The sequence below is a fragment of the Emydura macquarii genome, unplaced genomic scaffold (genome assembly GCF_026122565.2).
Source record: "Emydura macquarii macquarii isolate MOO-44397 ecotype Brisbane River unplaced genomic scaffold, CSIRO-AGI_Emac_v2 contig_3390, whole genome shotgun sequence".
Lineage (NCBI taxonomy): Eukaryota > Metazoa > Chordata > Testudines > Chelidae > Emydura > Emydura macquarii.
In genome coordinates this window covers 8,706,906-8,722,131 of record NW_027133527.1, presented here as the reverse complement: position 1 = coordinate 8,722,131, position 15,226 = coordinate 8,706,906, and the positions used below count along the sequence as shown (strand labels likewise).

The 15,226-nt window shown below is 41.9% G+C and overlaps 1 protein-coding gene across 1 annotated transcript in view; it reads right to left on the bottom strand.

Moving 5' to 3' along the window:
• Window positions 1–426: 426 nt before the first annotated feature.
• Window positions 427–15,226, bottom strand: part of UBE2I (ubiquitin conjugating enzyme E2 I) — a 35,456-nt gene continuing 20,656 nt past the window's right edge. Inside the window, exons 5-7 of the mRNA XM_067534099.1 lie at window positions 11,677–11,786; window positions 11,416–11,495; window positions 427–1,083 (exon numbers count right to left, since the gene is read on the bottom strand). Coding sequence (XP_067390200.1) covers window positions 1,020–1,083; window positions 11,416–11,495; window positions 11,677–11,786 — 254 coding nt within the window. The 3' untranslated portion in view covers window positions 427–1,019. The remainder of the gene's footprint in view (window positions 1,084–11,415; window positions 11,496–11,676; window positions 11,787–15,226) is intronic.

Genomic DNA, 15,226 nt, shown 5'->3' with positions numbered 1-15,226 from the left:
ACCAGTCACTCTAAACTGGTTACCCTAAAATCTCAGATTCCTAAAGATGATCAGTTGTGCTTCTTGGCATTGGACAACATTGTGACTAAACTACAAATTTATCAACAGGCTAGTCAGCACCACTGTAAACATCAGTTTAGGTAATGCCAATGTGCTGGTCAGAGTTGACTTTCCTTAAAAGATCTGAGAAATTGATTCATATTAACCAAGTCTCAATGACTATCATTCAGGTGTAAAGGGTTAGAGAAGGGTCACTTCTACAATTTGGGGAAAGGGGAAGAGAGGGGGTAACAATGAAACAGGCATACAATATTAGAGGCCTTAATAAAAAAAGGAAGGATCACTGAATTTTGCTTTCTGAAACAACATTTAACTGGAAGTCTCTTCTCCTTTTAGTCATTTCAATGAAAATAATGAAACAAAAACCTTTATATAAACAGTTTATTTACTCTAAACAGCAACACAGACAAAACGCCATATAAACACAAAGGAAGTGATGCAGAATCAAGATGCTGGCTGACTTTGGATCTCTGAGGCTCTTAAGCAATAACAACCTAGTTTCTGAAAGATAGAAAAACAAATTAAGGGGAGGGAAGGGGGTGGAGGGTATGATTTTTTCATACAGCCAGCTAGAGTCTAAATATAGTTCTAAACATTTTAAAGCATGCCTGCATCAGATAGCAAAGTAACTAGAGATACTAGTGAATTTATAGAAGTATAAAAGTTTATAATTTTACAGCAGTTGAAATACTGACATCAATATTAAAATAAAAGCAAGTTTTACATAACAATCAAAAATACAAAAGACTGAAGGAAGAGACCCTGTATGAAAAAACTGGGGGCAATTCAGCGAGTTCAGAACTGTATACAAGTGGCGAATATGGAAAATGGCACACATACAACCCCCTCCCCTAAGTGAATATTAATTGTACATAGCAACATTAGATTTTGCAAAAATTTTGTAAACAAGTTCTTGCCAAACCAATCCCTTCCTTTTTAAGATGCTGTATGACAGGTGCTTATGATGGCGCAAACTTCTTGGCTTGTGCTCGAACCCTCTTTTCATATTCCACTCTGTTTTGGCTGGATATAAAAAATAAAAGGCATTAGACGTTTCAGATATCAATTACATCAAGCTACACAATAAATGCTATTTAAGTAGTTCTCATCCATACAAGACTCTCAAATTATTCCTTAAAGCAAGAGAAATTAGACAGATTAAATATTTTACATACTCATTACAGTAGAGAAACCCATGACTGAACTAACCAAAGGATAAATGAAAAAAAATCTTGGCTATACCAACAGCTCACTGTCCAAACACTGCTCATTTAATGAGAGGGTCATTTGTACTGCAGGACACATTTTGTTTGGAAAGAAGTGACTAGTCTTTAGCAGCCTGGTAGCCCGAGTAAGACAGAAACTAACACGTCCAGTAGAGTTTGCTGCAGGAAATAGGAAGATGATTGTATATCAGAAGTAAGAGCATTTTGTGGAAGGAGACAAGACATTTACAGAGTTACTGTTAGATTCACCACATAAATTGATGTCAAGCTTCAACATGTATTAACTGGTAGACTGAAAATACCATGACATTTCTATTATTTCATTAAGTGCTCGTCACATATTAAAGTAATTAGAGAGACAAGGTGGAAGAGGTCTTGTGTGTCTAATATCCTGGGGCTGATACGACTACTACTACACTGTATACTAAAGTAATGTAATTTCTTCTAAAGTTTCTCTTACACAGGTTGTATCACCACAGAATACAATCTCCTTCTTCCCACCCTAAAAGTCAGGCAAAAAAAAGATTCTGGGCTTAGGAGACTGTGTATAGATATGCAGTTTAACTTACTTTTTCTATATCTATCAGGAGGAAAAAGATAGGATAATTCTAGGAACTGGTAGTCTACTGTGTGGCTAATATTGTAGAACAACAGGCCAGTAGTGAAAGAATAGAGTACAGCAGAAATCTAAACAAAACATTGGCATATGAAAGAAATTTAATCTTGAACAGGGACATTCAACAGTTCATATAAAAGGACACCTATTTATGAAGCATCATGTCTTCCCATGCATTCAGATACCAGATTGAGTTGCAACTGCAACCTTTTGTTCTGCTGAGAGTTTTCTCTCACCATCAGTTTTTTCATTAAGAGTAGCCCAGAGACCCAGAATATCAATATCTGGTGCACAGAAACATCACAAGTGTATTTATTTGGATGATTTTTTTTTTGGTTGGGCTCTAGTTTATAAATATAGAGCTAAGTGTACCTTAGCTGTTCTTAGATTCCTGTTAGATAAAATTCCTCCAGATGTAGAGGTTAGCTCACCAAGTCTTTCACTTTGAGTGACCTCGATTTTAATCCTAAATTAAGATCAAACTTTGTTTCTGCATGTGCATGAAATAGATCACAGAATTCAGCACTATTAGGAGTCCCCGCTCTGAGGAGTGCTAGTGTAGGGTATACACAGTTGAAATACCTTAGCTTAGCTGCAAGAGAAGCTTGCACACCACCAGCTGCAGGCTTGCTGTAAAACAGTTCTGTGTAAGAATCCCTTCCTTATGAACATGAAATTTGCCTACAATTAAAGATTTAGTCATTTTCCTAAGTACTAGAGAATACACACAGGGTTCTAACTCTAATGTTTCCAACATACCAACAAACTAATGCCTCATTACAAGTGACCAGGCATAAAACACCCGCCAATGTGTTCTCTTGCTGCCTTATTCCAGAGACTCCAAACAAAGGGATCTAGTTTATTAACTGTTTGATTTTCCTTGTGTAGTGGCACGTTTTTCTTTAAGTTTATGCCTTTAAAATGTAAGTACATAGAACTGGAAGGACAGCTTGGGTCATCATGTCAGGTCCTTTACTATCACAGGAAACCATGTCATATAATCCCATTCATAAGATTATCAAGCTGCATGTTAAATACAGTTACCTTTCTTGACCCCACTACTCCTATTAGAAGGCTGTCCCAGAAGCTCACTTCTCTGATTAGAAACCTCCCAAGGTTCAGCCTAAATTCACTGATGGCCAGTTTATACCCATTTGTTCTTGTGCCAACACTGTCCTTTGGTTTCAACAGCTCTTTTCCCTGCTTGGTGTTTATGCCCCATGTATTTGTAGGGATCAATCAGATCTCCTCTCAGCCTTAATTTTGCTAGGCTAAACAAGCCAAGGTCTTTTAGTATCCTATTGTAAAACAGGCTTTCCATTTCCCTGATCATCAGCCCTTCTCAGCACCTATTCCAGTTTGAATTAATCTTTCTTGAACACAGGTGACCAGAATTGTAGAGTATTCCAAATGAGGTTTTGCCAAAGCCTTGTACAGGGGCATTAATACTTTCCTATCTCTACTGGAAACACCTTGTCTGATGCAAAAGAATTCCTAGGATGTCTTTTTCATGGACACTTCATACTGGTGGCTCACAGTCATCCTGTGAACAGCTAATACATCCAAAATCTCTCCTTTTATTGTTTACATTATGCCTCTTCTCCTATGACACAGTCTAGTGAGCTTTTTCTGGGGAGAAGTATTTTAACATGGAATTGTGAGTCCCTCCTCCAACCAGATACAGACAAATTCCTTTACAACTAGTCAGAAGTAATTGTGTCTGCTCAAGTTCACCTTTTTTTTTTTAATTATTATTATAACCATCACTGCTGAGGTCATTTGAGAGTTTCACATTGATAATGAGGTGCTCAAGCAGATGAGCTCAAAAAATCACCTCCCCATTTCATTGTTAGATTTTCATTTAACAAATGCAAAAATATCATCTTATTCCCTTCATACCTCATGGTAATTTACCTTTTAACATAATCTGCTCTTGCTCCATGCTAAAAACCCACCACTGACACTATTTGCCTCACCTTCCTTCATCTTTAAATTAACTCAATGCACTGTCTACAACCATTGCCTCCAATTCCTTTCCTCCAACTACATCCTGGTTCTATTCAATCCTGCTTCTACACTCTATACTCCATTCACGCTGTTCTCAAAGTAGCTAAAGAGGGTGTTTCAAAAAAAAAAAAAAAAGAAATCCCGGGGTCAATACTCCATCCTCATCCTTTCTTGGTCACTGTAGTACCACTCCCATCCACTCAATCACTCAGGTCCATAATCCAGGTGTCATTTTTTGATTCCACCTTCTCTATGAGCCTTCATATCCAGACTGTTTCCAAAACTTGGCACTTTTTCCTTCATAGTCTCCAAAATCTGGTCTTTTCTGTCCAGATGGCCAAAGCTCTCATTTACACCTTTATCTCATCATTTCTGGTCTTTACTACTGAGACTTTGATCCCATAAAGTCCATTCAAGACTGCTGCCAAAATAATTTTGCTTCAAGGTTACCACCCAATTTGAGACCTCCCACTGGCTCTACTCTTCACCAAATTCACAGATTCTAAGGCCAGAAGGAACCATTGTGATCATCTAATCTGACCTCCTGTATAACACAGGCCACAGAACTTCCCCAAAACAATTCCTACAGCACATCATTTAGAAAAACATCCAATCTTGATTTAAAAATCATCAGTGATGGAGAATCCACCAAAACAGTTGGTAAATTGTTCCAGTGGTTAATACTCTCATTGTTTAAAATGTACGCCTTATTTCCAGTTTGAATTTGTCTAACTTCAATTCCAGCCATTGGATCACGCTACACCTTTCTCTGCTAGATTGAAGTCTGTTACTAAATACTTGTTCCCCATGTACATATAGACTAAGCAAATCACCCCTTAACCTTCTCTGTTAAGCTAAATAGATTGAACTCTTTGAGATCACCACTAAGGCATGTTATTTAATCCTTTAGTCATTCTTGTGGCTCTTCTCTGAATCCTCTCTAATTTATCAACATTCTTCCTGAATTGTGGGTATCAGACCTGGGGACACAGTACTCCAGCTGTTGCACCTGTGCCAAATACGGAGGGGAAGATAACTTCTCTGATCTTACTCAAGATTACACTGTTTTATGCATCCCAGGATCACGTTAGCTCTTTTGGCCACAGTCTCACATTGGGAGCTCACATTCAGCTGATTATCCACCATGACACCCAAATCTTTTTCAGAGTCACTGCTTCTCAGGATAGAGTAAACCCATCCAGTAAGTATGGCTTACATTCTTTGTTCCCAGATATATGATTATATTTAGTTGTATTAAAACACATTGTTTGCTTGTGCCCAACCTACCAACAATTCAGATCGCTCTGAATCAGTGACCTGTCCTCTTCATTATTTACCACTCCCGCAATTATTGTGTCATCTTCAAACTACCAGTGATTTTATATTTACTTCCAGGTCATTAATAAAGATGTTAACTAGCGTAGGGCTAGGAACCATCCCTGCAGGACCCCACTATAAACACATCCGCTCAGTGATGATACACCTTTTAGTTACATTTTGGGACCCATCAGTTAGACAGTTTTTAATCCATTTAATATGTGCCATATTATTTTAAAATTGTTCTAGTTTTTTAATCAAAATGTTGTACAGTACCAAATCTAATGCCTTATAGAAGTTTAAGTCTATTCTGACAGCATTATTACCTTTATCGGCCAAACTTGTAATCTCATTAAAAAATATATCAAGTTAGTTTAAAAAGATCTACCTGCCATAAATTCATGTTTATTTAAATTAATTACATCACCCTCCTTTAGTTCTTTATTGTGTCCTCTATCAGCCAATTCATTATCTTGCCCAGAATCAATGTCAAACTGACAGCCCTATAGTTTCCCAAGTGAGCTCATTTACCCTTTTAAAAATGGGCACATTAGCTTTATTCCAGTCTTCTGGAACTTGCCCAATGCTCTGAGACCTATTGAAAATCAACATTAATAGTCCAGCAAGTACCTCAGCCTTTTAAAACGATTGGATGCATGTTATCTGGACCTGCTGATTTTAAAATGTCAAACTTTCTTCTGCTTAAACATCCCACAGAGATACTAGTGAAACGGAAAGTTATCACCATAGGATGAGACTGCATCATCTATTTTTCCTTATTGTCCCTAACACCGCTGACCATAGATTTTTCCTTGTGTCCCTTGACTTCCCCTATACATATTCTGCAATTCCCACTTCTCATTTAGAGTCATTACTATCAACTTCCCTTTTCTTAGATTTCTTATATATTTTTTTCTGGTTGCCTTCCATTCCCCTCTAAACCAGGTTGGTTTTTTTTAAAACAAGGTTACTTACTAGTAACTGCTGTTCTTCGAGATGTGTTGCTCATGTCCATTCTACTATAGGTGTGTGCACGCCTCTGTGCACAGCTACTGGAACTTTTTTCCCCTTAGCAGATCCCATAGGGCCGGCTCCAGAGCCCCATGGAGCCCTGCGCACATGCCGTGGTATATGAGACGCTGCTGGCCCTGCGCCTCCTCAGTCCCTTCTTTCTGCCAACTCCGGCAGCGAGGACGGGGGCTGGGTTGTGGAATGGACATAAGCAACACATCTCGAAGAACAGCAGTTACTGGTAAGTAACCTTGTTTTCTTCTCCAAGTGCTTGCTCATGTCCAGTCCACTATAGGTGACTAACAAGCAGTACCCTGGAGGTGGGCCAGACTTAGCGATGAGATGCTTGTAGCACAGCTCTACTGAAATCCGCATCTTCCCGCGCCCATTGGACAAAGGCGTGGTGGGACGTGAAGGTATGTACCGCCAGCAGATGACCTGCCCTGGCACTTCCGCTAGGAAGGCTGTAGATGGAGCTTGAGCTCTGTTGAGTGAGCTATGATGGCACCTTGAAGCAGCACTGTCACCTGCTCATAGCCAAATTCGATGCAGGAAGTTATTCACAAGAAAAATGCACCAGGCAGAGACTGGTGAACCTTTCATTCGGTTGGCTGCTGCGACGAAGAGCTGCATCGCTCTCCAAAACGGCCTTGTACACCTGATGTAGAAGCCAGGACCCCTCTCACATTTAACGAGTGCCACCCTCTCTTCTCCTCCAAACCGTGTGGTTTGGGGAAAACATAGGGAGAATAGATGTCGGTCACAATGAAACTGGGAAACCACCTTAGGCCGGAAGGCCCGGTGCAGCCTCAACTGAACCTTATCTTTATAGAATTCAAACCCCTTGGCAGAGGCTTAATACTTTTCTCGGCTCATTTAGATATCAGGCTATGGAGGAGGGGGGGGTTTGCCACCAGGCCCTCACTATCTTGAGCACCCCTTTGTAGACCGGGAGAGCTACCCACACTGTGGGGGCCCACTGCTAGCACATTAAAAAGACTGTCTGACACCCCTTTAGCTCCTTTGCCTCCAGTCCCAAAGTGGAGGCCATCTCTGAGCAGTTCCCAGTGTGCCCTAGAATCAAGCAGGGCCCAGGAGCATGCTTCATCCAGTGGGGAGGAAAGGGGGGATTGGAGGGCTCTGCAGGTTGCAGCACCTCTTCCCGTCGACAGGCGGTCCCCACAGGAGTCCCTGCCCATGAGGTTGAGTCATCATCCAAGGGCGAATGGTGGCCCTTTCCCTGTACCCAAGACACTGACTGCATCCCCGAGGGGTTGACAGACTGTGATCCCGTTCCCCCCCAGGAAACGCCATAGGCCTCCATACAGCCATTGGGGTGACCACTGCCTCTGAGGCCATCTGGGGCTACCTGCGCCTGGGGCTCTGGCACCTTTCGTTGGTGGTGGCTCCCACAGCGACTACCTCCCCAAAAGGACACCGAGGCACCATCAAAAGACCATGGTGGGGCTGCCCCAAAGGCTCTTACTGTGCAGTACTGAGCCCGGGCGGGAGGGGAGGCGGTGCCCCGATCCACAGGTACTCCATCAAGCGTCCCCTCGACATTGACAACCTCGACTACTAGGTTTGACGTGGGTGCTGCAGCCAGAGCAGGCGTATGGACAATGCTGTGGTGAGCTGGGCTGACCAGAGCATCATCCCAGTATCAAGGACTTTGTGCTCTGCATGCATCTTGGTGCCGAGTCAAACTCCTGCGACCAGGTTCTGCGCAGCCTTGGTGCCAAGTGAATTTCTCGGTGCAGAGTCTGTCTCCAGCAACCGAGTCTGACGCAGCCTCGGTGAGGGGGGCGAATCCTCAATGCCGAGGCTGTCTCCAGCATCCAGGTTCAGCACTGCCTCGGTGCAGGGGGCAAACTCCTCGGTGCCGAGTCTGTCTCCGGCAACGGGGTTCGGCACCGTCTGGCGAATTCCTCAGTACAGAGACTGTCTCCGGTGATTGGGATCAGCGCTGCATCATTGTGGGCGAACTCTTTGCTGCCGGAGTTGCGGGAACGGTGGGATGGACCTCACCCAGTGCCAGGGGGTCGAGACCAGCGCGAACAGGGCGACTTCGCTCTCCGCCTTGATGCAGGTCGATCTGGCGACCGCGACCTGGGATAATTTCTAGGGGAGCGTTTCTGCTCTACCCTAGGAAACCGATCTGCAAGAGATCTTCCTCCCTGTGCTGGGGATCTCCTGAGCCATTCAGGGGGTCCCAACGCGGGCTTCCCCCATAACACCAGCCCCTTCTTTCTCATGGGCAGCGGTGGCGTATGCAAGGCCAACAAGGCTCTTGCTGCCCAACAGCCTCCAAAGTCGACGGTGCCGGTAGGTGCTAACGGGCTCCCCCACTCCCAGGGAGTCAGAGGAGGCTCCCTGGCTAGAGACGCTGGCTCAGGCAGTGGGCCTCCATCAATCGACCATGGTACGGATCGGTGCTCCACCCCACCTGCTTAGACGGTGCGGGGGAGTGTCCACGCGCCAAGCGCTGATTCCATCTCTTTGCGTGCCAAGTCGATTCAGTGCCGACGGTGCACTCTGCACTGACAGCACGCCAGGTACCGCAGTAGAGCGGGTCGGTTCAGAGCCGGCTGGGGGCTCCATGAGCAAGGCTTTCAGGTGGATTTTCTGGAGGTCTGAAAGCCTTGCAGATCCATTCTTCTCCTTATGAAGGGCTTCCCCCCACACCTGTTAACGGGGGTCATTAACAGGAAAGCCTTCCTGCTGGAAGCACACGGCTTGAAGCCATGAGACCGGAGCATACCCGCTCCCAGCAAAGTCTCAGCCACACTATCTCAAAGTCTCTAACTACCACTAACAACAGTTATTAAGCTAATTAACACAAAAAATCATTGCTTAAAGTTCAAAACACAGGGAATTAAGCACTTGCAATGCAAGCACAGGCAGTTCCAGTAATGTCATGGGTGGAAAGAAGGAACTGAGGGCCAGCAGCACCTCATATACCGTGGCATGTGCACGGAGCTCCAGGAGGCACCGGAGCCGGCCCTACAGGATCTGCTAAGGGAAAAGAAGTTCCAGTAGCCATGCACACACATATAGTGGAATGGACATGAGCAAGCATTCCAAGAAGAACCAGTACAGCCTTCCTCAATTGTGGTTTTTGGGAATCTAGTAAAGGTTCTTAAAAGATAATTGGGTATCATTCACATTTTTCTGATTAAATTCTTCCTCCCAGCTGCTTTAGCTCCTAATTATTTTCAGCTTTGTAAAATTGGCCCCACTAAATCACCAAGTAGATATAGTAGAATCTCAGAGTTACGAACATCAGAGTTACAAACTGACCAGTCAACCACACATCTCGTTTGGAACCCGAAGTATGCAATCAGGCAACAGCAGAGACAAAAGAAGCAAATATAGTACAGTACTGTGTTAAACGCAAACTGCTAAAAAAATAAAGGGAAAGCAGAATTTTTCTTCTGCATAGTGAAGTTTGAAAGCTGTATTAAATCAGTGTTCAATTGTAAACTTTTGAAAGAACCACCATAACATTTTGTTCAGAGCTATGAACATTTCAGAGTTACAAACAACTGCCGATCCCAAGGTATTCGTAACTCTGAGGTGCTACTGTATATTACTGGTCTGGACTTTATTCTGCTTGCACATTATAAATGTTCCTCTTTATACGTTAGGACAAGGTCTAACATAGAATTGCTCCACATTGGCTGCAACACTTTTTGAATTAGGAAATTCAACTATGATGTTTAAAAATTCTAAGGATGTTTTTACACTGGCAGCATGAGACCTCCAGCATGTGTCTCTCAAATTGAAGTCCTCCATGATCTCATTTTTTCCCCCCTCTGCATTATAGATAGATGTGGAAGGAGGCAGCTATTCTGTTCCCTAGTGTGATTTAGTGGTCTGTAGCAGGAATCAGCTAGACCCCATCTTGTGCTTTATCTGTTAGGACATGGATCCATAAGCATTCAAGATAATTTTTTGTTAATTATCAGTGACTCAGAAACAGATCATGCCAATTTTTGGCATACAGTGCACTGTCCTTCCCCTTTTGCCTCTTTGATCCTTCCTAACTAGGTTATAATACTTGATTTTAATATTCTAATTACATGAATCATCCCACCAGATTTCTGTAATAAAAGTCAAATTTATCTTCATAAATGAGCAATGCCAATTCCTCTTCGTTACCCAGGCTCTTAACACTTAGTGTATAGACAATTAAATAATTTCTTCCCCTTGTGTCCTTTGGCTCCTTGATTCATTTTATCAACACCTCAATTTTCTGCCACCTGAGTGCTCCTATCTTCTCTCTTTTCACTGTCCCCTTTTGCTATGAATTTAAACCCCTCCTGACTATTCTTGTTAGCCTATCTCCAAGGAGACTGGCCACTCATCCAAGCTATAGAGCCACTCTTCCCATAGAAGGTGGAACAAAGTTCCACAAAGCAAAGCCCTCCACCACTTACCTAGCCAACAATTAACTTTCGGAATCTTCTATTGTCTGTCTTCCTTTGCTTGTAGGACAGGAAGGATCTCAGAGAAGATTACTTGAAAGAGATGTTCTTTCCTACCTTTAAGATTTCACAACTTAGACCTATCCTACTTATCAGATCCATAACCTCATCGCATCCCATGCCATTTCATTCTGCCCAAGTTCCCAGCCTTCACCATCCATTAGCCCACTTCTCACAAAGAACTCCATACTCTTTTCGATGCTGCACCATATGCTACCCTGTGCCCCACCATTTTAAAATCAAAATGGCTACAGAACCTGCCAGCTTATTACAATTAGGCACATAGTGAGGAACAATTGTGCACATAGTTACTGTACAGGACTTGTTAACTCATCCTTCCGCTCCCTTTCCTCTGCACATTAATTTCACCCATTTATGTCTTATTAACCTAGGATTTTGAACTCTTTAGGGGCAAGGACTCTCTTTAAATAACTGTACAGAACTTTGGGACTTTGGTTCCTGATTGGGGCCTCTATATGCTACTGTATTAACTTTCCTTGCTTTCACTGGACCTTCAACCTTAACGTTAAAGTTAGTTGTTTTGTTGAGGTTACCCTAACCCTAAACATCTATACATAAAACAGCCCCAGAATTTATTTTCTACACACTACTTTACCTGTCACACTGTCAATCACACAATGGAGACCAAGGGCCTACAACAACTTTGTTTAAAAAAAAAAAAAAAACTAACCAGTAAATTGTGTAAGCTTCTGCTTGAGCTGGGTCTTGAATATTTGGTTCATTTAGAAGTTCTTGTATTCCTAACAAGATCTGTATAAGAAAGAGTGGAAAGAAAAGAATTTATGTAAATATTACTATGAAACATATACCATTTGGAACTTCTATAAATGAATTGTAGAATTGTGCACAAGACATTTCAGAATCACACAAACAAAAGAAAAGCTGACAAAGCCAGCAAAGGTGTACAGTTTTAACAGAAGACTGTTATGACCTGTTTAATTGTGATTGCTGGCCTCCAATCCTTATCCTCCTCTAAGATGGAGAGACAGACTGTGCCTGAAGGATACACATTTGGGTGGAATAATGGTGGTTCAAATTTACCTAAGAGAGAAAAGAGTTCTTTATGTACAAATTTAAATTTTGTACCAAGTCCTCAAAATCAGAACATTTAAAAAGTAGCCTTCTAGTAAAGCTAGCCACTTCCCCTACACCACAAGGTAGTACAACCTCCTAGCATCACAATACCATTCAGAAAATCTGTGAAGTTTTTCTGTACTGCAGCTACCTTTTGTTCTTCCTCTTTCCTTGGGTCTACTTTTATCTCCACATCAGATCTCAGCCACATTACTGATTAACATGATCAGTCCTGGCCAAAATATGTTCTAAATGAACAATGTTTCCTCCTATCTTAGCATGGATAATAGGTTTTCGCTAATGTTAAATGGCATTAAGTGCAGTAAAAATATAAAGGGGATCATTTATTAGTTAAAGAATTCTATACAGAGCAGCTCACCCAAACTTTTACCACTTCCTTGCAGAGCTCAGATCCCACCACTATGAAATATGATTGACTGAAAGAGTAACACAGATATAGTCTTTACAAGTTTAAATTGCTGGATGGACAGTCAGTGGATATTAACATTAATGGGCACTGATATTATGAGGAGCACAATCTAGTTCCCAAAACAAGCACTGTGCCACAAGCAACTGCTCTTACACTAGAGGGCAGTTTCCCTTGCTATTTCACCAAGCTCTCTATTCATAATAGCTTTGTGATGGCAGAAGTGTCTCTAGGCCCAAAATGCAATACTACTTGTATCAACACTCCACACTCCTGCATAAAATAATAAAGTAAATGAAAAAAAAAAAAAATGAAAAAAATGACATCTAGAATTTTTCACCACTATTCCCCCACTTCATTGAAAGTGTTACATTAAAGAGACATTCATAGTACCTTTAAAAAGTCTCAACAAGCGTGTTTATTTTAAGTTTTTGGTTTTTTTTTCCTGTTTCACTTTATCTTTATGAACAAGACCACTAGTTGCATTCAGAACACAGAAAATTTTAAATTAAGCATAAATTGCATTTAAATTAAGATGTTTCTATTCCATTTGTACAATCAATTGTACAACCAATTTTGTCCCTAAAATTAAACTGTGTTTCTTTAATATGTCAGTTGCCTTTGTAAGGACTTAAATGCAAAGTGGCATTCATCAAGATGATAGATGACTGATTCAGTAGCAAGCCAGTTCCAGAGATATTCCCTATTTTTTAAATGAGGAATTCCATTAATACTGGCAGAATCTTTCATGCCAGCTGATATTTCTCAGGATGCCTCCTGTATGGTTTTACAAATTAAAAGGTAGGCTCTCTGTTATGTCAGCAGCATTAAGTTGGAGATCAACTGAAGTAAGAGACCAAATGCATCAGGAAAATTTCCAAGGCCCTGAAGAAACAGGACAAAACCTTTAGGTGGCATATTCTATTCTCTCAGGGAGTACCCCATTCAATTCATCATCCCAATTATATACAAAATGATGGGGTGCAAATTAGCTGTTACCAGCCACAAGAGAGATCTTGGAGTCATCATGAATAGTTCTCTGAAAAGATCTGCTCAATGTGCAGCAGCAGTTGAAAAAGCAAACAGAATGTTGGGAACCACTAGGAAAGGGATAGATCAGTGGTTCTCAACCCGTGGCCTGAGAGCCAAAAGTGGCCCGCAGGGTCTTTCAAAGTGGCCACCGCTCTCCTCCCAATGACTGCTGAAGGGAGCTGCAGCCCAAGGACCTAGGCAGAGACGATGCAGCGGGGCTACAAGACCGGTGCAGGCTCCCTGCTGCTGCCAAGGGGACGGGAGATCAGTGGTCCTCTCCCATAGGCTGTAGCAGGGAGCACAGCAAAGCGTTCCACCTGGGTTCCTAAGCACTGGGGGTCCTGCTAGAGCCAGAGGGAGGGGAGCATTGATCTCCCATCCCCCTGGCTGCAGAAGGGAGCCACTGCCTAGGGATCTAGATGTAGCGCACGGGGCTACAGGATGTGTGCGGTTTCCCTGCTGCAGCCAGGGTGATGGGAGACCAGCAAGGACTCCTTCTGTTTGGCTATATTGGAGGGCAGGAAGCTGCTGGGGGAGACTAGTGGCCCTTCATGGCTGTAGAAATGATAACTGTGGCCCTTGAGCCAAAAAGGTTGGGAACCACTAGGATAGATAATAAGACAGAAAATAGCATAATGCTTCTATATAAATCCATGGTACACCCACATCTGGAATACTGAATGCAGTTCTGATCACCCCATCTCAAAAAAGATATCAGAATTGGAAAGTATAGAGAATGTCAACAAAAATTATTAGGGGTATGGAACAACTTCCATATGAGGAGAGATTAAAAAGACTGGGACTGTTCATCTTAAAGAGACAATTAAGGGGAAGGTTATGAGATCTTTAAAAATCACAAATGATGTGGAAGAAGTAAATAGGGAAGTGTTATTTACCCCTTCACAACACAAGAACTAGGGATTACCCAATGAAATTAATGGGCAGCAGGTTTAAAACAAACATAAGGAAGCATTTCTTCATGCAACACCCAATCAACTTGTGGCACCGATAGCCAGGGTATGTTGTGAAGCCAAAAACATAACTGGGTTCAACAAAACACTGGACAAGCTCATGAAGGATAGATCCATCAGTGGCTATTAGTTAAGATGCAACCCCATGCTCTAAATGTCTCTACACCTCTGACTGCCAGAAGCTGGGAGTGGACCACTTGATAATTATCCTGTTCTGTTAACTCCTTCTGAAGTACCTGGTACCAGCCACTGTTGAAAGACAGGATGTTGGGCTAGATGGACCATTGGTCTGACCCAGTATGGCCATTTTTATATTCTAACTGGGAAAACTTAAATCTTGTCATCAATGAGAGAACACACGCCTGCCTCAGATGATGCTCCAGACACCCAAAAAGCAACAGCCTTGTTTCCAAAAAGACATATGTAATCATTTAAATAATAGTTTTGAAAAAATAATTTGTTCAAGAAAGCCAGTGATTAGCTGGGGCAACAGAACTCCATAGACAGAAAAATCTATGAAATGTAAAGACTTTCTGTTTTCCTACAGATTTCCCTAATGGGTACTGGAACGTTAAGATCAATAGTAGCTACATAGCTATTATAAAGCAGAAGTGTATAGACTCAGCAGCCAGAACAACAGTATTATAAATACCAAAGATAATCATAAATACAAGTGGTTTCCACAGCTTGGAGTAGGATAGAAAACTGCAAAGAAATAATTTATGTATTACTCTACATAATGTGTCCTGTACGCACAACACACACAAAAAAGCCAAACTAATGTTAATGTAACGTTATGATTATGGTATCACATGTTAAAGTGAGAACATACCAAAAAATGTTATTACAGTAAGTTTGCACATCCTGTATATCTTATAATACATGGGAACATTTAAGGGAAAGGAACAGAAAAAATATTAAGTTAAAAAAATTGATGGAACAATCCTAGCTTTTGAATGTTTGATCTCCCATCTTTA